Raw genomic sequence first — 24752 nt, forward strand, 5'->3', positions numbered from 1 at the left:
TCCCGGTCGGTTCCGCTTCGTGGTGGCATAAGTATCTTATGGTTGTGGCATTCCGCAGGCTGGTCTGCAGATTTATCGCATGTCTCCCTACAACCCTGTGCCAAAGTACGGAGTAAGCGAATTCCCAGATGTATTGCGGCACAGAGGTCTGTTATTACTTGTTCCCTATTAGATAGGTATTTACATAAATAGCGTTAGTAGTCATTGTCAAGGCACGCACCATGGTCACGCAGAGTAGCCTGTTAGACAGAGTCTGGCTGTACACTCACAAACGATCTCCCATTCTGCTGGCGTTGCATCCTCCCTCACAATCTAGCCTTATATCTAGCGAGGGGCAGTAAGACTGACATGAAAGTCCTCTGTATGCAATATGCCAGGTCTGCTAGCCAGAAGATCCAGTGAAAGAAGTGAACTGATGTTGTAGCGTCCCTTTCTGGATTATCACCATCACTTGAAGAAACACTTGTTGAATGAATTTGCACAACTAAGACCGCCTCCATAGCTTGGAAGAGCAAACAGAACCAACAGTGCAGTCGAGAAGGTGAGCATATTCACTTCATCTCGCTTGTCTGGTCACGGGAACAACAGGTACAGATACATCCCCAACACCATCATGAACACAAATATGCACCCACAAAGCTTGGATAGTGTCCGTTCAGGTGAGCCAAGCCTGAACGCATCTATCCTTTCCTCTATCCACATACACAATGCAGGAAGACATACTGACAAGTTTCCATGATGCAGGAGAAGAAGCGAAGAGTGAGAACGAAGATAGCAACACGCGGTCCGGCGCCATAAGCCTCATACGTGCGCGGACTATTTCTCGATCATCAACACCAAGGGATACCCAAGAAGGCTGTTCTAGCGAGCAAGCTGACGACAGCCAACAGGCTGTTTCGATTCCCCGGATTGTGGTGATGGAACCTCCTGGGGATTCAAAGGCCAAAAGGAATAAGATGAAGAAGAATAAGTACAAGAAGAAGAAACTCCTGCTAGGTGATTCCGAAAGCGAGACTTCTGGGAGCCAGGGCTCTGGATTGAACGGTAAGCCTACCGCGGAATCGAATACTTCGAATGATACTTCGTCTCATATGAAAGAAATAGAGGACTTGTCTCACTCTGCTTGGATGCCAGCCAAAGGCCTGAACTCTGGCGGCTGTGCAAATAAAGAAAAGCCCATGTCAGGCAGCAATGTGTCTGAGAGATGTACAGTGGACAGTGACAAGAAGCGAGATTTGATAGAGTCACTAAGCAAGTTGGACATCAAAGGCAAGCAGCGGGTCTGGCAAGTGAACGCAGTCACAGGCAACGATACATTGGAGGAGATAAATACACAGCGTGGTCCCCAACCGGTGGACAGGGCGAGAAGAACTGTGCTCGCTCCTTCATATGCCACGGTCCTTTCTGGAAAACGTGCCAGTATCGAGGGTCCATCTTCTATGCCAAACAACAGTGATTCCCTCCTACCGACGACCATGGAATTCCCCAAACTCACAGACAAGACTTCCGCCGGACAGGATAGCAGTCCTGAAGCACGCTCCGGTCATGCAAAGCTCTCGCCTATTCCGGAAATATCAGGTGAATTTGCAGGTGATAACTCCAACGACATACCGCTCAGTCAAACGGACCTAGAAACCGCAGGTTCCAGTTCACTTGACAACCCAATCTCGACCCCTGTGTCCACAGTATCCACTGGCTGGAGCAGCACAGCACTGCAAATCAGCCCACAAACGACTGAGCCGTCTTCTGAACCATCCTCGTCCAAGGCAGTCAGCCATCGCCACGCCACTAGTCTTCACCACGCCCATCCCCTACCACCCACACCCCCAAGTAGCACCCATTCCCACTCCCTGTCGACAGCCAACGCTACCATAACTAACGCCCAGGGCACCCTCTCCGCCCAGAAACCAGAGGGGTTCTTTTGGCAACTTGACAGCCACGGCTTCCCCTGTGCCAAAGCCCACTGCGAGAAACGCTGCAACCTCTGGGACGGAGCAACAGTGATCTGTCCACGATGCGGGCCCTACTCCGAAGTACGGTATTGCAGTAGAGCCCACCTACTTGAGGACATCAAACCTCACTGGCTCTACTGCGGACAGATGGTATTTCAACACCCATGTCGTGAAACCTCAATCCCAAGACGAGTCCGCGCTGGACCTCCTCTCATCCCGTGCCTGCATCACTACGACATGCCGGAGCGTCATCGCCAAGCCGTGCACTTCAATATGAATGCCAGAGAAGGCGATTACTTCATCTTCACGGACTGGCTGGATTTTGTTACCGCCGGACTACCAGGTGATAAAACGGCTATACGATGTTCGAATAGAATAATGTACGTGGTTAAATTTGATGATGCGGCAGAGAAAGATCGATTCCGTCGTGTTCTGGCGGCTTGCCTCTTTAGTGAGATCCCTACCTTCTTCCTCTTCTAATTTACAGACAACTAACCAACCCCGAAATACATAGTGACCATCGAACTCCCTGATCTGACCGACTATCTTTACCGTCTAATCCGCGACAAACTGCGCCTGGCCAACGCTCCCAACCACATTGAACCCTCCCTGCGCTACCAATTCCTGCAAGAATTTAATGTGACCATCCAAGAGCGCATCACTGGCTCTCGTCACGCCTGTGAAACAGACTGGGACGGCCGAAACCGCCGTAATTGTCAGGATCCGGTGTGTCGGGCTGAGTATCGTCGGCTGCTAGGATCCGTTGGTGGAAGAGGATACAGTCGGATGATTGAGACGCTCGAGTCAACTTATTGGATTCTGAGGGCAGCCAGGACGACCCACCCTAGTGTGAAGGATGCGATGAAACGTATGATGGGGGAGGGGTATGCGGAGGTGGCGGAGGAAGATAGACGGGCCTTTAGAAGGGGGGATGGGTGGGATGGGGCGGGTTCGGGTGATATGGAGATAGAGGGGTTTAATGAGGGGGATGAGTAGTGAGTGAGTAGGGGAGGGGAGTGTGGAAGATAGGTACTGGGTTCCGTTGTTTGGCCCGAGGATGATGATGGTAGGGTGGGCAGGATGTGATGCTGACATGACGCTGGTTCGTTGAGTTGTGTCTATCTGGCTACCTGCCGTGGTCTCTTTTCTTTCTTTCTGTTTTCGGCTTTGAATTTGTTGCTCTGGAGCAGGGAATTTGAGGCAAAGGCGGGGGGAATAGGGGACTCGGGTTGATACGATGCATAGTCTGTGAGGTGGATTTCATTGTGTAATATGGTTGAGATACGCTCATTTAGTTGTTGGTAATGTGACATACATGAAGAACGAATGTGCGATATCATGATAAAGAATAAATGGAATTGACTTGTGTGCCAAACAGACTGTTTTAGTCCTCTATTCTTCCTATATAGTTTTTAATCAGCCGTTGAAGGCAAGATCAGACTCCCGCTCTATGCTAGCCCGTCATATTAATCAGACATGTTGAAACGCTCATGCAATATACTTCTTCAGACCGCGCAGTCTCTCCTTGGCAGTCTCCAGCACATCGTCATTCTTGCAGACAGCGAAGCGGAGATAGTCCTCCGCAATGTGTGCATTGGCGTCAGTGTAGAATTCAGTGGGAGGGATGGCTGCCACACCGACTTCATGGATCAGGAACCAGCACAGCTTGAAGTCACGAGGACGGCTGGCAACGTGAGGAGGGAATGGGTAGTCCTCGGGAAGCTTCACCGAAGACATATTGGCAAGAACGAAGTAGCCTCCCTCGGGGTCCGAATACTGCGAGCTGGGGTTAGTTCAGGCCCGGAGAAATTCTAGCAATGGAATACTCACGGGAATCTTGAGCTCGTCAAAGACTTCGCAGAAACGCTCCATCTTCTTCTTCATCTCGTTCCGGCTCTCGTCCCAGAATCCGACCTTGTCGGCCTGCTCGAAAGCAACGGCGGCAGCCTCCTGAAGAGGAGACACACTGCTGTAGCAGATGCGGGTGTGCGCGCCGGCCACGTACTTGATCAAATGCTCGGGACCGACGAGGTATCCTACTCGCCAGCCAGTGGCGTAGAAGGCCTTGCCGGCAGAGCCGACGGTGAGAGTGCGCTCGTAGAGCTCAGGAGACAGGGTAGCGATTCTGGTGAAAGGGACGTAGTAGAGGCGGTCGTAGACTTCGTCGGAGAGGATGATCAGGTTGTGCTTCACGCAGATCTCTCCAATGCGCTCCAGCTCAGCGCGCGAGAAGACCTTGCCAACGGGGTTGTGACTGTGCTTGGTCAGTTTGCGGCTTGAGATGGTCACTTGTTAGGTTACTTACGGGGAGTTCAGGACCTAATGAGGATGGTTAGTACTATAGCAGTATGAACTAGGAAGTAAGGTCAGGCTTACAATCATCTTGGTCTTGTCGTTGATGGTATTCTCCAACTCCTCAAAGTCTATCGTCCACTCGGAGGCGGGGGAAGTCCTCGTCGCGCCATCCTTGGGAGGGTGAAGAGGGACATAGCGGATCTTTCCTCCGGGCATCTCGATGTTGCTAATGTACCTTTGGGGCCATTAGAAGGGTTCGCATGGCAAGAATAGAAGTGACTCACTGGTCGAAGAAAGGTTCAAAGATGATCACCTCGTCGCCGGGCTCGATGAAGCCCATGAACGCACTCAGCATACCTTGGACAACTCGTCAGCTACCAGTCACGCACGCAACAGAGTATGTCCCACCTTCATTTGCACCTGTGGTGATGGTAACTTCGGTGTCCGGGTTGAGAGTCCGGCCAAAGGAAGGCGAGTAGGCATCGGCGATGGCTTTCTTGAGACGCGGGCGTCCCTAATCGAAGGTGAGCAAGTGTTCCGGTATGAATATGTCGCAATCCGGCTGTACCTTGGTGGGGGAGTATTGGTTGCACTCCACACGGTCAAGGGCCTCCTTGGCGGCATCCAGGGCGAACTTGGGAGGGTTATAGCCACTGCGCAAGTAGAAAAAAGGTCAGGAACTCCGAGTCATCCATCTTCGGCGATTTATCACTCACAAGAAACCCTGTCCCATGTTCACGATGGGCTGGACGGGGGAGGCAGCGGCGGCTTCATTGACAATGGACCTGCGATCCGGTCAGACACTGAGAAGCAGCAATGTGAACATTCATGCGCATCGCACCAGACATCTTGTCTCTGGCCAGCGACTCTGGCCGCCGGTTTGAAAGGGTCGGGACGAGCCGTGGTGGCCGACATCGCTCGGGAGAATGGCTGGCGGGGTAGTGTAGGAGTTGACAAGGGGCGCAGGGTAACGGCCAGCGAGGGCTGAATCTTGATGGCTCTGGTAGAGAAAAAAGCAGCGCGGTGGCCAGAGAACATAGAGGCAGCTGGGCCGAGGAATTGGAGGAGAGCGGGGGAGAAAAGAAGAGAAAGAGGAGAGTGGTACGAAAGGTAGCGAAAGAGAGAGTCAGATCCGGGGAGGCAGAGCGGGACTCGCTTTGGCAGCCGCCAACTATAATTGCGTGCTTTGCTGGGTCGGACAGCGCTGATAAGATGCCGTTCCGCAGTCTTGCTTAGACTTAGAGACTATTTCGACACGATTACTATGCCGAATAGGAGATTTAGTACTTGAAGGACGAAAGGGCATTGATTAACTGTCCGCCATCCTCCGGCATGTGCATCCCTACCTCAAGTATAGCGGTGGTAGTGGTAGTAGTAGTAGTAGGCAGAGGTGACCTCCGATGGAAGCGGATAACGGGCTGTTCGGGACGGGCTTCGGTGTTTAATGCGCAAGTATCGACCAGACGTGGTTTGAAAACTATCAACGAAGCAATTGATGCAGTATGAATGAATGCTTCTTTGCTATTGACTGTGGTTCTCGTTCAAGGAGTGAGCGAGCATCGGAGATGACGCACGAGTTCCTCAGGCACCCAGGCACTGGGTACGACTGTTCTTAGTCAGCCCGGCTTATCGCGCGCGTCGGAAACGCGTTTCACCTGTTAATCCAAGTGATTTGATAGCTCGATTTCCATGGCCGCCACTGGGAGCTGCTCTGCACCCAGCTTGCTGGCAGCGCTTCTTCTACGATTCTAATGACTAACCGCCATCATGGTGTCTTGTCCCATCTGCAGCCAGTCCGTCTCGTCCCTAAAGATTAACGACCACATCGATTCCGACTGCCAGAACTTTATCGAAGAGCCGCCCAGCTCGGGGGAGACTCCCGCCACTCAGAAAGCTCCGGTTCCCAGCTTCTTCCAGCCAGCCTCTGCTAAGAAAGCTTCTGCCCAGTCTGCTCAGGCAAATGGACAGCGAGATCAAAATGTGACTTCCTCCCCACTGCGCAATGTCAACGGCAAACGGGCGACGCCGCACGATGCCAACTCATCGGAGGTATACGAGAGATCCGGGCCCAGCCAACCGTCGAGCGAACCAAAGAAGCCAAAAGTTAGCGCCTTGCAAAAGGCTGCGCCTTTACCGGAACGCATGCGTCCTCGGACTCTTGACGATGTCTGCGGACAAGAGCTTGTAGGGCCAAACGGAGTGCTTCGGGGCTTGATTGAGCAAGATCGGGTTCCGAGTATGATTCTTTGGGGTGGTCCAGGAACAGGAAAAACAACCATTGCTCGCGTGATTGCTTCGATGGTTGGTAGCCGCTTCGTTGAGATCAACAGTACCAGTTCGGGAGTTGCGGAGTGCAAGAAAATCTTCTCCGATGCGAAAAGTGAGCTCGGTCTGACGGGACGGAAGACCATCATTTTCTGTGACGAGATTCATCGATTCTCCAAGTCTCAACAAGACGTATTTCTGGGACCAGTAGAAAGTGGGCAGGTAACGCTTATTGGTGCTACCACGGAGAACCCTTCTTTCAAGGTGCAGAACGCTCTGCTGTCCCGGTGTCGGACTTTTACTCTTTCCAAACTTACAGACGAAGATATCAAATCGATCCTTCATCGAGCACTACGGCTGGAGGGGCCGAACTATTCGCCTTCGGAATTGGTCGATGAAGAATTGATTGATTACTTGGCCAGGTTCGCCGATGGCGACGCGCGGACGTCCCTTAATCTTCTAGAGCTCGCCATGGATCTGTCGAAACGGCCTGGAATGACCAAGGATGAGATCAAGCGGTCATTGACTAAGACCCTTGTCTATGATCGGGCCGGGGATCAACACTACGATACCATTTCCGCTTTTCACAAATCCATCCGGGGGAGCGATCCGGATGCGGCGCTTTACTATCTTGCTCGCATGATCCAGTCGGGAGAAGACCCCCTCTATATCGCTCGACGTCTCATCGTCGTCGCTTCGGAGGACATTGGGCTTGCGGACAACAGCATGCTCACGCTAGCCATCTCGACCCACGCGGCTGTGGAAAAGATCGGCCTACCGGAGGCACGGATCAATCTGGCACATGCGACCGTTGCCATGGCACTCTCAAAGAAGAGCACGCGGTCGTACCGCGGCCTGAACAATGCATTTGCTGCGCTAGCAGAGCCCGGCGTTGCTGGGCTGCCTGTTCCGATCCATCTGCGCAATGCGCCGACTCGGTTGATGAAGGAGCTCGGATACGGCAAGGAATACAAGTATAATCCTAACTATGTCGACGGGGAGGTCGTCCAGGACTATCTCCCGGAAAAGATTTTGGGACGGAAGTTCTTGGAGGATCCCGATCTAGGACATCAGGTGGACCCAGATCTCATGAGGTAGACTACTCATGTTCATGTCAATGAGGCAGTATAAACCTGCCAATGCCATTGGCTCGCCCTCGATCATCACACAAGGCCACGCAGAGCCAGCGTGTGCCTGATGGCACAAATATGCTTGCATGAAAGCACCTCGATCGCCTCCACCATTGGCAGCATGCCAATGTCAGATATGGGGCGTAAAAGACATCTGCTGGATCAGACGGAGCCCATCAAACTTGTACAGGCGCTTACCAGAAAAAGCTTTTCCCCTGTCCAGGCACAGGAAACTGCGCATTGGGCGGTTGGGTAGGAGTATGACGGAGTAACCACGGCCAGTTGCCAGGAGTACATGCCAGGGACAGCCTCACGCATACTTTCTACCGAAAGATATAGACCATGGTAGATACAATTGAGTACATAGGACAGATAACTGCTTCCTACATTTTAGACTTCTAGTCTACCAACTAATCGGTACCAAGTTAGTAGGATGTTCAAACCAAACGTGTTCCAGGTTAGACTCCGCCGCCAATCAAACAGCCGCCTCGCGTCTCCATCGCGTCTCCACCTCCATCTTTCTCTCCTCTTCCTCCTCCAGCTCTTCATCTCATCGCCTCAAAGTCTCCAGATTGTTTACCCACTGCACCACCCCCTCCCCCCCTTACAACCTGTCACTCTACTCATCGCACAACCAATCCCACTCTCCCAACTCCTTGCACCAACACACCCCCTCCATTGATCCTCACCCTCCACCCCCCACCGACCGACCGCGGTCGGGGTCCCTCTCACCGACCTAAAACCACACCACCATCAACCAACACAATGGCTTCCTCACAACCCTTCGGCACGCGCTCCTACGCCTCGGGCAAACTCCCCGACCGATCTATCAACGTCAACGCCCTTCCCTTCAGCGCCTCCTCCTTCTCGCGACACCGCAGTCTCGCCGGCGCGCCCGGCGCTCCCACGGCCGGCGACTTCGCCGACCCCAAAGCCAGCCAACAGGCACCAGGTCCATCGCAAGCACCACCGCAACCACCGATGCATTCACAACCCCAACAAGACACGAATCCCTTGAACCGATTGACAGAAGAGCAACGCGAAGAGATCAACGAAGCTGTACTGCTCCCTTCTTCCCCTTCCCAACAAACATACACTGCATCTCAAAAGGCAACATACTAAACAGAATCACTAAATAGTTCACCCTCTTCGACCTCGACCGTGACCGCCATCTCGACTACCACGAACTCCGCGTCGCTTTCCGCGCATTAGGCTTCACCCTCCCCAAACAAGAGCTCATCTCCCTCCTAACCACCTACGGCGTTCCGCGTCCCCAAGTCCAACAACAACAGAACCCTTCCGCAGGCGGCAACCCTCCCCCACCCCAGCAACAACAAAACCGCGCAGCAGCTACTACGAACCCTCAACACCCGAGTAATCTGCTCATGCCACTATCGGCCTTCCAGGCCGTCACGGCGCTGAAGATACTGGAGCGGGATCCACGCGACGAGATCCTGCGCGCGTTCGAACTCTTCGATGAAGGTGGAAAGGGGTACATTGATCTGGAAGATTTGAGGCGCGTGGCGAGGGAGTTGGGTGAGACGGGACTCGAGGAGGAGGAACTGAGGGCTATGATTGAGGAGTTTGATTTGGAGGGTGTCGGGGGTGTTACCAGGGAGGCGTTTGTGGGAATTTGTTGGCAGTGATTATTTTATACCATTTTTTTTTATCCCCTTCCACTTTTTGTGTCGATTCTTGAGGTTGGATGGTTCGTTGGGTTTATGTGGATTGGATGGGGAAAACCCTGCTTGTTTGGTTTTGGTGTGGATGATGGATGGATGGATGGTCTTGTTAACTCGTTGGTGTCTCTCTGTCTGTCTGTCTGCTTTGTTGATCACGTCTAATTATCTACTACGTACTGTGCATGGACTGGCGCCAATTGATTTGGGAATATTAACTATGCAATGAAAATAGGAATTATAAATATCGAAGGTCTTTTCTGTTTACTATGCTAAGTTGAGTGGTACCTACTATACTATCTACAAGAAGCAATATATTATGACGGAAAAGTTCATTATACACGGCAGGAATACATACATCAGACCCCGACCATACATCCCACGGCCCCGTCTAATATGGGCAAAGAAAGGGAAAGAAGACGCGAACCAACCCCCTGGGGATTGCACCCCTGGATTGTAAGTACTGCAATTCACGAAACGCCCAGACCCCCGTATAGAAAAGAACAATTCAGCATCAAACCAAAACTCTAGAACACGCCTCCACTCCAAGACAAGAATGTAAGGTCAATAAAGGATCAATGAAGTAATCGTCACATTTGTAATGCTAGTGCTGCAAGAATCGTAATGCATACTATATCGCATGGAAAGAAGCACAGAAGAAGTCTCGTCAATCAAGCGTACCGCCCCTGGGGAGGCATATGTTGCGGTACTGGCTGACCAGGTACACCTGGATACGGGGGCGGCGGCTCATTCCCTAAGCCTTGATAGCCTCGCGCCGGCCACTGGTTCATGGGCGGCGGCGGGGGAGGCCTAGCGCCGGGCCACGGCCCGTAAGGCACTGGACGCGGGACGGGTTTTGGCGCGCGAGCCCGGCGACAGCGGTTTACGATGCAGGTCATCAGGGCCAAAAGGATCAGGGCGCCTACGGCGCAGGCGACACCAATGACGATACCTTTGTGGTTCTTGATCCAGGATTCGACGTTTTGGCCCTTGCAGTCGCCGTTGCTGCAGTAGCCGCCACTACCGCAGGGAGTGCCGTCGAGGAAGTTTTGGTTGACGCTGTAGCACGTGCCGATCTTCGGGGAGGTGCAGACCAGTTCGCAGGAGGAACTGAAGGAGGAACAGGCGTAGGTGTCGTTGCTGTGGAGGAGACTGCCCATCACACTGCGGCACTGGTAGTCGCGGCTGGTGCATTGGCCACTAGCGCAGGCAAGTCCCGAGCCACTGCTGCCGCAGCTCGTGCCGTCCTTCTTGAACGAGTCGGTAGGACAAGTACTGGAGTTGCCGCTGCAGGTCTCTGCCACGTCGCAGTCGCCGCGACTGGCACGACATACCGTCCCAGCTGAGGAGAATTGGCAGCTTGAACAGCAGCTGTCGTTGGAGTCATCACACACAGCTCCCGACTTGAACTTGCATGTCTTCGCGTCGCAGCAGTTGTTGTCGCCGCAACCATCTTCCCCGCCACAATCGCAGTCTTCGCCGGACTCGACAATTCCGTTGCCGCACTGGCTGCCAGTGTAGGTGGTGACGTCGCGGTTGGCGGAGAGACAACTGGACTTAACGCTGTTGCGGCCCAGGGCTGCGCATATATTTCCGATAGTGCATTGCGAGAACGCAGTGATGTCTGTTCCAGTTGTAGGATTCATGATGTATTTCCCGTTGGCGTTGCAGGTGCTCGAGGTCAACGGACAGCACTGGGACGAGGCTTCGAGATCCTCCGCGCAGGTCTGGGAGTCACAGTCGTGGACAGCGCCAAAGGTGTGGCCAGATTCATGAGCAAAGATCTGCCAATCCGAGCCGGAAGACCGAACGACGACGTTAGTTCCACTGACCGTGCTCGAGCCATCCGAAGAAGCATCGCTATTGCAGAGTTGGCCAAGCCATGACAGTCCGACCTCGTTGCCCGTCGCGCAATCGCTCATCAGGGTCCAATAAGCATTGTCATCCGATTGCTCACCGCGCCACTTGGAAAACAGATCCAGTCGGGAGGTGAGATTGCCGCTGGAGCAGGGCATGTTCCATGCCGTGGCCGCGGGCGGGTTGTCGGGGCATGAGCTGTCGGTGATAGTCAGATTCCGCAGCCCAATCGTAATGTTGAAGGACTTTTCGTAGACATTGGACGCGCTGTTGACAGTACTGATGACCCATTCCTTGGCGGCAGTCTCGTTGTTGAATGAGCCGGTAAAGGCGCAGTCCGTTGCAACACCAATCAAAGCTACTTGCTTCGTACTCGGACAGCCCGAAGTATCACCAATGGTCGACGCCAGATTGACTCCGCCCGCATTGCCAGACACACTTCCGATATCGGATTGGCGCTTGTTGAGTCCAAACAAGGAGTTCAATGAAATTGCTCCCCACGTATCGGTCTCTGCCTGGCCATACGGTTGTAGCACAGGGTGGTTGGGGTTAGTGTTGAAGCCGAGCTGATCGGCTTGACACGAGGTCGATCCGAGCGACGACCGCTTGAGTTCCGTATGTAGACGCACCATATCCGAATCCCGGTAGAAGATCATATAGTCAGTCGCTGAGTCGGGAAGGTCGACATCCACGGGGCGTTTCTTCTCCATGTATGCCGATTTCAGCTGAACGTGATGGTTGTCGCCGTCGATACTGAAGACTCCCTCAAATAGTGGCTCTGAGCCATCCTGCTTCAAGTAGATCCGCGCCCATCCGACCGGATCCCACATGCCTTTTCCTCGCCCGAGTAGACTCCTCCCCTTGAAGACCTTATGCTCATGTGGAGCAATGGGCTCGTGCCGTCGCACGTTCCCGTCCGCGTCGAGATACTGTACGGATGCGTCTTCCGCCAGGATGTCATGGTTGGGCTCCAGCTCCAGCTTTATCCGCTGGTGCTTGTCATGAATATTGAAGGTGATGTCAAAGTGGTCAAGGTGATCGACCCGCTGTGAGGGTGTCTTGATGGTGGGCTGGTCAAGCGTCGACACATGACGGATGGCACTTGGAGCTTGTGATCGAGCTGTATTTGATCCAGTTAGAACAAATCTATGCGCCGGATGTCGCCGAGCTAACCTTGTACATTGACCCCAAAGAGCGAGATAGCACTTGCAATGAAGGGCAGGGAATAAGTGAGAAACCGCATTGCTGTCAGCGAGTGAAGACAGCCGATGGGAGAGGTTAAAGGTGAGTGTGGAACGAGCGTGCTGGCATCAAAACAACACCGAGAGATCCGGAGAGTCAGGGTTCAACAGAGCCCTTCGGTCCACAGCATCAGGCAGCGACGAAAAGTGCAAACGATTGAGTTCCCTTTCACTGGATGGACCCAGTCGAGATCTTGGCTCGGGAGCCGGTCATGTATGACGGATCACTCCGGAGATTAAGCTGCACTGGAGGGTTTTATTCTTCTCCGGATCGTCGCAGTCTCTCACACACCCGCAGAGGAAGTATACTGGAGGTGTGGAGAGGAAAGAGAGAGCGCGCGCAACGACCGGAGGGAGCAGTGAGACAGACTCACTCGACGGGGGAGTGAAAGGGATTCTTTCCACCTGGCGATCCAAGGAGGTTTTGGCTTGGCTGGAGGCGCAGCCGCCTTGGCGGACGGGCGGAAATCTGGAATGAACGGCGAGAATCTCCCTCCCGAAAGTAAACAAATACACGTACGGAAAACAGATGCGAATCTATATTCAACGACAGTGATTTGGATTGAGGCACTGGAAGATGATGGATGGAAAAATAAAGTGTGGAGGGGGTGGAAAAGGCGGAAGATAACGAGGGACTTGGGAGGGATTGACAGGGTCCGGTTCAGGGATTGCAAATGGGACCCCAAACAACAACCACAACAAACCATTCGATGGGCGATTCATCGCTTTCTCCGCTTTTGGTTGTCGCGGACACCCGCCAAGCCCTCCCGGCGCTTACGGATCATCGCTCATTATACAGAGTACTGCTGTCTTACTATAACTCAAGAGCAACAACCACTCCATCCTGGCGTCAATATTCTTCAACCATAGTGTTACCATTCCAACCCCCGCAGTTTGGCGCCTGGCAATCCCCCAAATCACGGTCAGTCTGAAACCAAATGAAATGCTTCGTGCGCGTCTCGGGCGAAATGTGGAATCATGGCGCCGCAGACGCCACATGCTACACAAGCCATGCCATCTTCTCCGTCGCTCTCTTCCCATGCAGCTTCCTCCACTTCGTTCTCAGTCATGGCTGCAGCGTCTCCAGGATGGAAGGGCTCCTGAGGGGTGACGACCATCGTGCCGCTGTTACCCGTAGATACGTGCCCCGCCTCAGAAACGGCCAAGGCATCGTTGCGCCGTGACCCTTGGGTTTGAAACATCTTACCAATATCGCGTCCACTGCTTTGCTTCCGTTCTCCAGCTGCATCTACCAGGTTTGTCACAGCGACGTTCATCAATCGCAGGTTCCACCCAGACCTCTCCGGGTGAAGCTTGCGGAACATGGACAGTAGCTGATCTTGTACCAATCGTTCAGCCAGCGCATCCACACTCTCATCAAGATGGAAGACATATCCGGGCAGCGGCGCTGAGCGAGAGATTCTCCCCCCATGGTAAGATTGTGCACTGTCGGTGGCAGACCGGGGCCGTGTGGACAGCCGCAGGGTTCGCGGATGCGCAAGCCATCGGACTTTCGACATTGCAGATTGGTTTGCTGCTATACTGTCAGTCTCCCTGTCCTTTTCTGTCAGATCCGTCCGCATCCGACGAAGTAAGCTCCCTGTTAGCAAGACTAGCTCTTTTCGGACGCTGTCAAGGCTGTCCAGGCGACCGTAGGAATCTTCAATGCTTATCTGCGTGGGCAAATCTCCTGCCTGGACGACCTCGGTATTGTCTACGCCATGCAGCAGTCCCCAGACTCGCACCCCGATATCTCGGGGTGCCCCTGGGCCCCCTAATATCCGACTGAGCAGGGACGGGCCCATGCCAGGCAACAATCGAATATCTCTCACAGTCACCTTGTTAGAATCAGCGGTGTCGTCGGTGGTCACCGCTGGGGCTGAGTGAGCGCCTCCATCAGCGAGATAGTGACTGAGTTTCCGCGTCAGTTTGGAGCCGATCCCAGGGATCTTCCTGATCTCGTGCGCATCAAGAAAATCGAGCACATTACTGGGCGCAGCCAGCGTCGGTGTAGTATACGGGGGAAGTAGCGTGGTCTGGTTGTTCGGTTTGTGAGTGCTGCCTGCGAGCTTGGCGAGAAGCTTGGACGTAGAGATCCCCACTGTGGCAGTGTACCCTTTCTGCTGCTCCAGTTGACCGCGAAGGTAGCCTGCAAGGTGCGAGGCCACCAGCAATCGAGTGTAAAGCCAGGCTGATGTGTCCTCGTCAGCTGTCGCAGTCGTCGAGGGCGCAGCGGCAGCGATCGTATTCGCGTTAGCAGGGTAAGTGGAGCCACATAATCGGGTGGCATCATAAGTGAAACCCACGGTGGGTTCGTGCCGGTCCAGATGAAAGAATGAATGTTCCAGATCATAGCGATTCAGCAGATCGACATTGTAGTTGATCATTTCGGTGACATCCAAGAACAACTGCAGGCGGGTATTAGATGGGGTCGCGAAGAAGCTCACTGCAGCCCAGGAACCCGTGGAGAACCATCTCAACGGGCATTTCTGACAATGAACCCAAGTCTGTAGCAGAGTCGATACTAGCAATACATACCTCATCAAAGCCGAGTCTTTCGACCTTCTCCCCCCAGACGAAGGACCTAATGTAGTGGAATAGATCCTTGGATGCATCGCGAAATCTAGACAGATCTTCGCCTAAGACAATGACGACGTCCGGGCAGATCTGTTTGGCCTCTTTGATCAACTGGAGCTTGCGCAACCCGCGCCGGCGGGCCTCATAATTACAGGTGACTACGATCTGTTTCTGCTGAACCGCCAACGGCAGGGATTTCAGCACAGGCTGCTCCACCTCAAAGACCGAGGCGTAGAAACAATCATAATCCTGTGGGGATTGCAGAGAGGCAGTTAGTTAACGGCCGAATGGAGTCATGTTTCCGCAGGGCTTCGAAAACGTTATGATTATTTGAGTGAAGTATGGATCACTCTGGGTAGCGTGACTGACAAAGTGGAGGATAATTCGGCGGTCGTCTCTGGATGGTAACACAGCCATGAACTATGTAGCATCGACGGAGAGAGCCAGTGGGGATCGAATTCCAGGCAGACCTCACAACGGAGAGTGGTATTCCGTCTGCTACCTTGTAGTCCCTACTTACTGTCCGGAGTAGTAGGGAGGCGAAAAGGTTGTTGCGAAAACCTCCGGTGGATACTATTACCGGAATGCAGAGGGCTGGAAGAGAAAGCTCAAAGAGGGAATTTGTCCGTCCGCACCTGTCATCCCAGTAGCGACAAGAGATTCGATAACTCGTTCAACCGAGATACTAGATCCATAGATAGGACAGATAGTGCGATGCAACAATCTGCTTAGTGACAACGAGATTCCCAGCTGATTGGGCAACAAACCTGCGGCTGGGATGTGGCTGGTGCTGGTCACGCTTCAGTTCATGCTGGGTGGCTGGGGTACAGCCCATTCAAAGTTTCTGGTTGGTTGGACCCTGGCTGACTCAGTAACTGCGTGATTGTGACACTAACCCAAAGAGGGTGTCACTTCCCCACAGTCACTCGTGCAGGGACTATGCCATTTTTAGAACACCGCGTCAGCTGCAGTTCTGATTGGTCTGTGCAAGATGCAACTGCCTTACGTAAGGGCGGTACTGTGACGCGCACCTTTTCCTTTTCCCTGCTCCAGTTGATTGCTATAAATAACGTCTCGCAACTCGTGCCCCCAGAATGACTAACCAGCAATTTTCCAACGTGGAAAGAATCAAAAACACAATGACTCTGATGATGTGAGTCAACACTAGGCAAATTTTCCAGCAGAGACATTGCGGAGATCAGACTGCTGGAGGGATGGATCGGCCGCGTGTCTCGCCCGGGCGTCGATGGCCAGAAGATGGCAGATGGAATGGAGCCGTTGGTAGGATCGGCCATTCTCGATCATCAGAAAACTGGGGCCCGTCGGCGGCGGCGTCAATAGTTGGGTTATAATTAGATGAGGAGCGACTAGCCGGCCGGTGGTCCAGCAGAGGAGCACTGAGACTTTGAAGACAATGCTGAATGGAGATGCTGAGGGTGCGATGGAGTCCAGCGACTCCATCCAGGCCGGGTTGGATGATAGGATGGCGAAGACTCGTAAATTTAGCACTTTTGATTAACAGTAATCTCTTAATTTCTTAATTTCTTTAATTTCCCTCCCCCGCGGCTAAGGAAATTTCATTTTCATTTAACCCAGTTTCCTCTGGACTTTACTATTCGATCTTCTATTCTCTGCCTATCCTCTGCTTATCCTCTGGTTCTACAGTTCATTTCTTCAACATTCCAGCAAACCATGAGTCGCAGATCATTCTAAAATAAGGCGACCCTCGTACAAGCGCCCACGTCTCTCGTCTGCTTGGTTCCAGTCGTTGGGATCCCACCTGGTCTTATTTCAGAACCTTATCGTCCCTGGATTTGACGCGCTTGGTGCCGGTCGTTGCACTTCTGCATCTTGAATCACACTCCGGTGCTGTTGGCAAGGCGCTACTGCTTCTGCTTCGTCTTTGCTGCTTCTTGGTGCGGGGCCTTACTGTTGCACCCCCAAGACCTCCTCGCTTTCTGGTCTCATTTCGTTTATCTCCTCCTTCCTCTCTTCCTCCCTCTTCTTCTTCCTCTTCTTCTTCCTCTTCTTCTACTGCTCCCTCCGCCGTTGTGTTTGGGGGCTTTCGCCATGCTCGCAACCCCCATGACCCCGCAAGCTTCCCACCCTTCGTCCTCCAACATGGTCTGCAGTCTAGCCTCGACTACGACCACCACCTCCTCTTCTTCCTCCTCCTCATCATCATCCTCCTCCTCCAGTGCCACACAACAGACTACGATATCGTCCCGACCGAAACTGACTCTCCAAACCACCTCTCTTCCCCGAACCTTTGGCACATCCTCAACGGGGTTGTCCCTCTCTATTGCAGCCGGAACGGCATCTCCCACTGTCCGCAATACCTTCAAAAATGCCTACGAGGTCACCGGCCCTTCATCTGCCACCGCCTCTCCGTCATCGAAACACCCGTCCAACCTCCGCTTTAGCAAACCTTCCTCTCCATTCACCACACACAACCCATACCAACTCCCACTGGGGGTGAAGAGTATTTTGCGAAACTCGCCGCTCGAGCCGACCTGCCGCCGACGGGCTGGATCGGTGGCCACCACCGGGCCGAATGGTGGACCGAGCGCACGCCGCGTCTTCTTTCCCGCCAAGAAGCAGGTCAGCTATCGCAACCCTTTGGAAGAGGAAATCCAGACCGTGCACTACACGGCACGCCACTCTGATCTACACGACGACCCCGAACCTGCACTTGAGCCTCAATCTCAACCCCAGCAACCAGAGGTGACCTCATCAGACGAGGACTCGGATTCGAACGCCAGCGGGTGTCCCTCGGACACCAGCACTTCTGAAGATGAACCCGAGACCGGCTTAGGGAAGACGACATCGTCTCCCATTAAGCGGAAGAAGCGCAAGCATTCGAATGCCGAGAGGCAAGTCCGGGCGGTGGCCTTGATGGATGGAATCGCGGGACCCAGCAATCCGGACAGCCTGACACCGCAAACGCCGCGCAGGAAGCGAGCTAAACGTCGCTGCGAGTGGCGATGGACCCTGGGCCCGTTAGAGAATCGTGACAAACTGCTTCACCCCGTCCAGGATGAGACGGGTCCAACATCATCCGCGTCCCAGCCTGAAACGATACCACACGAGTCCGAAACGGAGACTCCGTCCTCCGACCCTCCGCTGTCCAGCGCCAGTACCACACTCTACCACTCCAGCCCCAGTTCATCTGTCTCGTCGGATGTGGAAACGGAAAATGATGAGTGGCAGACACACACGACCCACGAACTTGAATGCGCACATGCCGATCAATGACGATAACCCATGCTTGGTTACGAACCCCCTTGCATTGATGATCACGAATTATGCATATAGACGGCAGATGAACCACAGCATACCCTATCCTACTTCTAGACATTGCTAGATAGCTATTATTGATTTGGGAAGATTCTTTCTTTTCTTTTTTCTGGTCGGGAAGCTGTACTTTGAATGTCAGGACGTTCATGCCATTTACATTCACCGACCAGTCATTTTTATTACACTTCTGCCTACTTTCTCTATAAATATTTCTTATATCTTCTTCCAATAATATATACTTATGCATACTATGAATGCAATTTGACCAGATGATCACATGGCTTCATTCCACTTTCTCCTATGCAATGTTTGTACTACGTGCCTGCTGTATGCTCCTGCAGCTGCATGCTTCATACAAATCATAAATACGATGGCCGATCTCTGATGCATTCCCCATCCTCTGCTTATTATAGCAACAATAATAACATGCGGAGACCCCATGATATTAACTTTCGTGGATCTTCATTGCGTCATTATGTCCAACGAATCTCTCTAGTAATAGCTGCATCGACTTGCAGATCATTCTCCAGATAGATCTTATGATGCCAGCTAGTCAGCCAGCCAGCCCTTAGACTTTGCTAGCCTACTAAAAGGTGTGTAGTATACGTAGAGAAAAAAAAACAAAGAAAAAAATAAAATAAAATAAAAGTGCTCGTAGTCTATTACCAGCATGGTCAAAAACGGACTATCTGTCTTAGCAGAGACAACCGTGTAATGACTGTATACCTGCTTCTCTCGCATGAGATCATGTTGAACTCCTGAAAGGTTGACAAGAAAATGCAAATAACAACGTAAGTCTATGGGGTAACAGATAAATAAAAGGTGAATCAAGGGATAGAACTGCTAACACTCCACGAACAGGGGAAACCACGTGTAGCACCTGACCTGCTAAGCAGCAGCAGCGGGCCGCTCCAGCATCTTCTCCCTACATACTTTCTTCTCCAGAACTTTGGACCTCCATCCCCGATTATTGAATATCATAGCACTTCCGCAAGACTCACTGTCCATACATTGCGATCTGCAAAACCTTTCGGAACGCATATGTTTTGTATAGACCCGTCCTGCACGGGATAATCGAAAGGCGGATGCATGCTATCATGGATAGTGTTGGTGCGGATCTTCACAGTATGACAGGAACTGCTTCTTTCGAGCCATCAGCAAAATGCTGCGCATTTCGAGACCTACCTCGATGTCCCGCCAATTGCCCCCCGACGTAACAAAGACGCGCCATTTTTCCTCACCCTCGATTATATCTCGCATGAGGGTATCAACGCAGTCACCAGACCCGCCCTCTCTTACTGATAAAGCCTCAGGATGTGCCTTACGCCATTCATGGACCATACTCAATGTCCGTATTAGGATCTCCAGACTCCCAAGGGTCTGTGATGCACGCATTTGAATAGCTCCTGGAGTGTTGGAGACGCCAGGCGCATCGTCATTGGCAGGGACACTTACCAACCTTGTAAGGTCGGTCCAGTTAGCAAAATCCCGGCATTCAACGGGATACATCCATTCATTGTTGAACACTGATATTCCTGGTTGAGGCCAGTACGGTACCAGATCCTCGAAAAACAACTTCTGCAGGGCCCGATTCGCCCGCGGGCGTCCCGTCACGACGTAATGACCCCAGTTCCAGAAAGCAACAGTGCCCCCCCCCGGCCGGACTATTCGTGTCATCTCATTCCAGAGCGGTTCAGGGTCGAACTAATGCGCTGCTTGACGGGCGATTACCAGATCAACCGTCTTCGATGCAATGAAGGGGAGAGACTATGCATTGGACTGGTGATATTGGATATTACTGATGTCCCATTGCTGAGCTCTTGCGGCTTCCTTCAGCATCCCCTCGGAGGAGTCAACTCCGAGGACAGATTTGAAGTGCGTGGCCAGCGCGCGAGCTACAGCCCCGTGGCCAGTCCCCAGGTCGACGCATAGTTCGCGTGGAGACTGGTGGTAGGCTAAAACAGTATCGTACAGAGCCTTGGGAGGGGAAGGACGGTATGCAGCATATGCTGAACAGTCATAGCCTTCATCCCTAGTGCAGCAGAAAATGAGTATGTTGAAAATAGTGATCTTTGGGGGACAACTCACGAGAAACTAGCCATTATTGAATGTGACCTACCCTTCTGCCGATTATATTATCGGACTCGAATTCTTTCTTTGCTTTTTCTTTTGATGTCATTGCAGAGGTTCAGAGATGGTTCATATATTATACTAACTTATGACTTGAATAGTGATCTGTCATACCCTCCTATGGCTCTTATGCATAAAGTATGCAGCACTGCGTGCAAGCCTCCTAAGATAAGATGAATGCTCTACATAAACAATTTCCATGACAATGTTATCTTTATCGAACATATCTAGTTCGATCTGGCCCAATAAAGGTTATCATCTTGAACCAGTAGGATTCCCGAGCGATGTTGCATTTCGGCCTTTTCCGCGGAAGGGAGACTTCGCTGAATGCAACATGTAACAGCCCTACTGGAATCTATTTCCGCTTAGGGATTCCATTGATGTCACCGATCTCCGGCCAATGCTGGGGATTTTAGCCCTATATATGCTTATAATGTGGACTACGCCTTTACAATGGATATGTATTGCGACCAGTTTATATTTGGCCATTTCTATCAGCTCGTCGGACTTCCGAGGCTTATCGTCAAGATGTTGCAGACCATTGGAATAGGACCAGATCCAGTGGGCAAGGATGAATCAAGAGACTCAGCGGCATGCCACCATATCATTCAGCAAACCTTGAACCATCTTAGCATGACAGGACCCCTACTAGGAGACTCCATATCGCCCAATAGGCGACGGGCGCTCTTTGAGACAACCAAGCGAGTACTTGCCAGTGCGATAAACGATGGCATAGCCTGCGCAACCCTTGAGTCATGTAACAGCCCGAGTCTGCTGTTGTGCTTACGCAGTCCCGGAGGAGCCATGGCCAGTGATGAAGACGCTTGGATCAAGTGCGGTATGCGAGCTGACGCATATGTCGAAACAGACGGCGGCAGGGTTGTTGGATTTGTGCGGGCAGACGATCTCCTTGGACCTGTGCTAACCCAAAACCTCAACGGCGAGATATCAGAGGAGCTTGACCCTGGTGTGATTTGCGGTGTTATCTGCCGCTGGCGTTCTCGCCAAGATGAAAGTGACGCAGTAGAGATACTTGTAAAGGAGGTGCGGAATTCTGCGAACAATCAAGGTGAACTAACAGCTACTTTCAATCTAACCCTTCAAAAACAAGAACTAATGTTGAGATAGAGAAGTGGCTGGAGATGGCCAGTACTCTGCCCATCCTTCATCTGAAGTCTTCACTATGTGATTGGGAGCAATCCGTCGTATTAGGACACCCTACCCATCCGGTATCACTTCTACCTTTTCTTCGATTTGCCCTAATCTACTCGCCTTTGGCTTAGTTAACCGTATTGAAGCTACACCGAACGTGCCTTGCCCAACCACCCCTAGTTCCTATCGCGCCCGATGACATCCCTTATCTACTAGAGCCCGAACTATCGTTCCTCTGCGTTCCAAAGTCAGACATGAAAGTCTTCGGACCATTCCAGTCACTTCTGGACCCACTCTTGAGATCACTCGGGATTCCTAAGCCCGATGATACAGTCAATGAGATCGTCGTACCGTGTTTCAGTCGCCAGCTCCCATGTATCACGCCCCTATTCCCTAACGCACGCATTCTAGGGACTGTCCAAAACCGCTGCCGAGCACAACTCTCTATGCGGACGGTCTCTATGACGCCGGACGTGGGCAGCTCTCCGTTACACATAAAGCTATCGCTGAACTGCCAAATCACTTCTCGTCTGAGGACCATTTCTCCCAATGCTGCAGCCTTAGCAACTGCAGTGGGGAATATCCTAAGAGATCTGCTTCCCCCGGATTTATGGATCTTCGAAGAGGCAGCTTCCATTACGGGTGCCCAGGAAGACTTTCAGAAAGCATGCCAATTAACATGTATTATCCGAAAAAGTCCAGAACTGAGAGCGGCGGACATCGGGGAGACACTCATCCCAGTTGCGGGACTAATGCAGAAGCCGTTGAACGATTATCGAACGTACATGGAGATTATGTTTGGTCTTCATAGCTTGAAGGAAAAGCAAACCTGGTTTAGAAAGTAAGTGATATACTATACCCCATTCATATACTAGTAACCTCTATCTTTATTTAACGAAACGACCTAATAAAACAAAGATACCTTATTAAATTATTCTCCCTCATTCTCCCCCCTCTAGTCCGCCACGGAATCCGCATCGAAGCTCATAGCCAGAATGTCCTCGTCCGCGTCAACATTACTAACAAGGAGATAGCCGGGTTCGCTATTCGTGACTTTGACGGGATCCGAATCCATTATCCTACGTTTCTTCGCCATCCCGACAATGAGAATGCCCTCAACGACATTCCCCCCGGTGCTCGCACTCTTACTGATGATTTACATAGAATGTGGCACGCGGTACATCATTCGCTCCTTCAGGCGCACGTGGGCCATCTTTTATACATGTTGGGATTAGAATCGAAGGGTGGATGGCGTGTTGTGCGTGAAGAGCTAGAAAGGGCTTTGAACCCTTCCAGAGATCCAGATGGTCGGCTACTGTACGACTTCTGGTTGAAGGAGACGATGCTGTCCAGGTGTTTTCTGGAGATGCGGTTGCGGGATGCTTATGCGAAGGTGGGTTTGGGTTTTCTTTTCTGTGTAGTGATTTTTCGTAGGTCTTTGAGTGTTGGATAGGTCGCTGATGCTGAACAAACAGTTCTATGAGAGGGAGTTGCCGAATATCCTCCTCCGAGATGCTTGATTTCGTGTCTAGTATTACTCGAATCTAAAGTATATTTCGAGTACATACAACAATATAATATGCATGATCAAACGCTCCATGTTAATGCTATTCAAGAAGATCTATCTTGCCCATATTTCGATGATCCTCCCTCCTACTCGTCAGGTTTTATTCTCATCAATAACCCCCAATTGCCGAATTCTGCACGACTATTGTACTACTATGTTGATCGTTTCATATGCACACTAATTTTGACAATGCAATACAATACTAATGAAAAACTAAATGAAGAGCTAAGTACTATACATACACATCCTATCATTCAATCATACACACGTACACATATACATTTAAGAAAGCATAAGGACCTAATCTAAGTCCCCGTCTCCGTCTCAATATCCGGCTCCCGACCCGCCAAATCACCCGTAAACTTCCTCTTCACCTTCCTTAGCGAATACTTAGCCTCATCACGCGCAAACACTGCATTCCGAACAGGTCTCCATTGCATCTTACCGCGATGTTGACGCTCCTCGCTGCGTTTATTCGCCTTCTTCAGGGCTCCGTCATCTATGCTGTTGAGGCTGGGGGGCCCGACACTGCTGCTCCCGCCGCCAGTGGACGCTGTACTTTGTGAGACGCGTTGCTGTTGATGGGGGTAGTGATCATCGTCGTTGTCGTCCTCGGTTTCGCTGGATGAGGAGGATGCCTCTTTCTCTTCTTGCTCTTGTTCTTGGGAGTTTTGGTGCTGCGCTTCTTCAGCGTGCATGGTGCCGTAGGACTGGGCAACAGTGGGCGGCGGGTTCACCGGATCGTGAGGAGGTGTCTCGCGTCCCGGTTCGGCAACTTGGTGACCGTGGTTGTTAAGGTAGGCGCCGGGGTCGTGGCCGAAAGCGCCGCTCCAATCTTGGCCTTGCTTGTCAATCCAGCGGCGGCGTTCGCGGGGCTCGGCGTGCTTGAGGATGTCGCGGCCGTCGAGGAGGGATTGTTCGTGCAATTTCTCGAGATCCTCGGGAATGTCGGAAGAGATGCGGCGTTCGCGGACACCCTGAGCAATGCAGGCTTCCCAGGTTTCGAACGTCTCGCGGGATTCGTTATCGATGACGTATTGTTCGTGGGAGTCGTCGATGCCGGGGCTGAAAAAGCCGTGGAATTGCAGGCGGCCAACCTCGTGTAGGTCCTCGAGGCCCGGGCTGCGTTTGATGTGACAGTTCTGCTCGGTGATGTAGTTTTGGGTGAGTCGTTTGCCGTTCTTGGTTACCCAGATGGGAATGTCAATGGGGGTTTCTTCGTTGTCGGCCATGTGCTGGAGCCAATAGACGGCATAAGCGGTTGTGTGATGGTGGCCTTGTTGTTGGAACTCGAAGACGACAGGTGATCGGTAGCGGTGCTTGACAGGGAGGCGAATGGCGCGTCGGAAGTCCTCGCTGGAGAGGTCGTAGGTCATGTTAGATCCTTGGACATGGCACACATGACGAGTGATCTTGCCGCTGCTGCCGCCGGTGCGAAGCCGAATCTTGCAGCGATGGTTGAAGCCCTGCACGGTGATCTTGTCGGAAACGAAATGGAAGGTACCGACATCCCAGCCGAGCATTTGCGGGGGCAGTCTGGTCTCAACGTGCCGGAAAAGAATGGAGATGCGAATACGTCCGAATCCGATGCCGCCAGTGAGAGGGTACCA

General features: G+C 52.2%; 11 protein-coding genes across 11 annotated transcripts; 6 read left to right on the forward strand and 5 right to left on the reverse strand.

Annotated features, from left to right (window-relative positions):
• Positions 1 to 221: 221 nt before the first annotated feature.
• On the forward strand, positions 222 to 2948 carry An04g05480 (uncharacterized protein; the record flags this gene model as incomplete). The annotated part of the gene is made up of 5 exons (XM_001401875.3): positions 222 to 337; positions 503 to 541; positions 595 to 659; positions 745 to 2403; positions 2467 to 2948. 5 exons carry the CDS (start codon positions 222 to 224, stop codon positions 2946 to 2948), a joined length of 2361 nt encoding a protein of 786 aa, XP_001401912.3.
• Positions 2949 to 3440: 492 nt separating this feature from the next.
• An04g05490 (uncharacterized protein) lies at positions 3441 to 5285 on the reverse strand (the record flags this gene model as incomplete). The annotated part of the gene is made up of 9 exons (XM_001401876.3): positions 3441 to 3728; positions 3783 to 4206; positions 4258 to 4271; positions 4329 to 4482; positions 4532 to 4604; positions 4656 to 4761; positions 4816 to 4900; positions 4964 to 5032; positions 5089 to 5285. 9 exons carry the CDS (start codon positions 5283 to 5285, stop codon positions 3441 to 3443), a joined length of 1410 nt encoding a protein of 469 aa, XP_001401913.1.
• Positions 5286 to 6014: 729 nt separating this feature from the next.
• On the forward strand, positions 6015 to 7610 carry An04g05500 (uncharacterized protein; the record flags this gene model as incomplete). Its single annotated transcript, XM_001401877.1, has 1 exon — positions 6015 to 7610. The coding sequence occupies one exon, from the start codon at positions 6015 to 6017 to the stop codon at positions 7608 to 7610; it is 1596 nt and encodes a 531-aa protein (XP_001401914.1).
• A 797-nt stretch (positions 7611 to 8407) lies between these two features.
• On the forward strand, positions 8408 to 9288 carry An04g05510 (uncharacterized protein; the record flags this gene model as incomplete). Its single annotated transcript, XM_059747535.1, has 3 exons — positions 8408 to 8701; positions 8782 to 8911; positions 8993 to 9288. The coding sequence occupies 3 exons, from the start codon at positions 8408 to 8410 to the stop codon at positions 9286 to 9288; spliced, it is 720 nt and encodes a 239-aa protein (XP_059600595.1).
• A 352-nt stretch (positions 9289 to 9640) lies between these two features.
• An04g05520 (uncharacterized protein) lies at positions 9641 to 9883 on the forward strand (the record flags this gene model as incomplete). Its single annotated transcript, XM_059747536.1, has 2 exons — positions 9641 to 9777; positions 9853 to 9883. 2 exons carry the CDS (start codon positions 9641 to 9643, stop codon positions 9881 to 9883), a joined length of 168 nt encoding a protein of 55 aa, XP_059600596.1.
• A 109-nt stretch (positions 9884 to 9992) lies between these two features.
• An04g05530 (uncharacterized protein) lies at positions 9993 to 12421 on the reverse strand (the record flags this gene model as incomplete). Its single annotated transcript, XM_001401880.3, has 2 exons — positions 9993 to 12298; positions 12352 to 12421. The coding sequence occupies 2 exons, from the start codon at positions 12419 to 12421 to the stop codon at positions 9993 to 9995; spliced, it is 2376 nt and encodes a 791-aa protein (XP_001401917.1).
• Positions 12422 to 13342: 921 nt separating this feature from the next.
• On the reverse strand, positions 13343 to 15831 carry An04g05540 (uncharacterized protein; the record flags this gene model as incomplete). The annotated part of the gene is made up of 4 exons (XM_059747537.1): positions 13343 to 14628; positions 14867 to 15245; positions 15517 to 15631; positions 15764 to 15831. 4 exons carry the CDS (start codon positions 15829 to 15831, stop codon positions 13343 to 13345), a joined length of 1848 nt encoding a protein of 615 aa, XP_059600597.1.
• A 1235-nt stretch (positions 15832 to 17066) lies between these two features.
• Positions 17067 to 18251, forward strand: An04g05550 (uncharacterized protein; the record flags this gene model as incomplete). The annotated part of the gene is made up of 1 exon (XM_001401882.3): positions 17067 to 18251. One exon carries the CDS (start codon positions 17067 to 17069, stop codon positions 18249 to 18251), a length of 1185 nt encoding a protein of 394 aa, XP_001401919.1.
• Positions 18252 to 18842: 591 nt separating this feature from the next.
• Positions 18843 to 20395, reverse strand: An04g05560 (uncharacterized protein; the record flags this gene model as incomplete). Its single annotated transcript, XM_059747538.1, has 6 exons — positions 18843 to 18879; positions 19020 to 19090; positions 19227 to 19385; positions 19479 to 19828; positions 20093 to 20325; positions 20382 to 20395. The coding sequence occupies 6 exons, from the start codon at positions 20393 to 20395 to the stop codon at positions 18843 to 18845; spliced, it is 864 nt and encodes a 287-aa protein (XP_059600598.1).
• Positions 20396 to 20951: 556 nt separating this feature from the next.
• On the forward strand, positions 20952 to 23095 carry An04g05570 (uncharacterized protein; the record flags this gene model as incomplete). Its single annotated transcript, XM_059747539.1, has 4 exons — positions 20952 to 21467; positions 21707 to 22416; positions 22494 to 22968; positions 23051 to 23095. 4 exons carry the CDS (start codon positions 20952 to 20954, stop codon positions 23093 to 23095), a joined length of 1746 nt encoding a protein of 581 aa, XP_059600599.1.
• Positions 23096 to 23447: 352 nt separating this feature from the next.
• An04g05580 (uncharacterized protein) lies at positions 23448 to 24752 on the reverse strand (the record flags this gene model as incomplete). The annotated part of the gene is made up of 1 exon (XM_059747540.1): positions 23448 to 24752. A coding segment is annotated over one exon (1305 nt), but the record flags the coding sequence as incomplete, so codon positions are not given.

The sequence above is a fragment of the Aspergillus niger genome (assembly GCF_000002855.4).
Source record: "Aspergillus niger supercontig An04".
NCBI lineage: Eukaryota > Fungi > Ascomycota > Eurotiomycetes > Eurotiales > Aspergillaceae > Aspergillus > Aspergillus niger.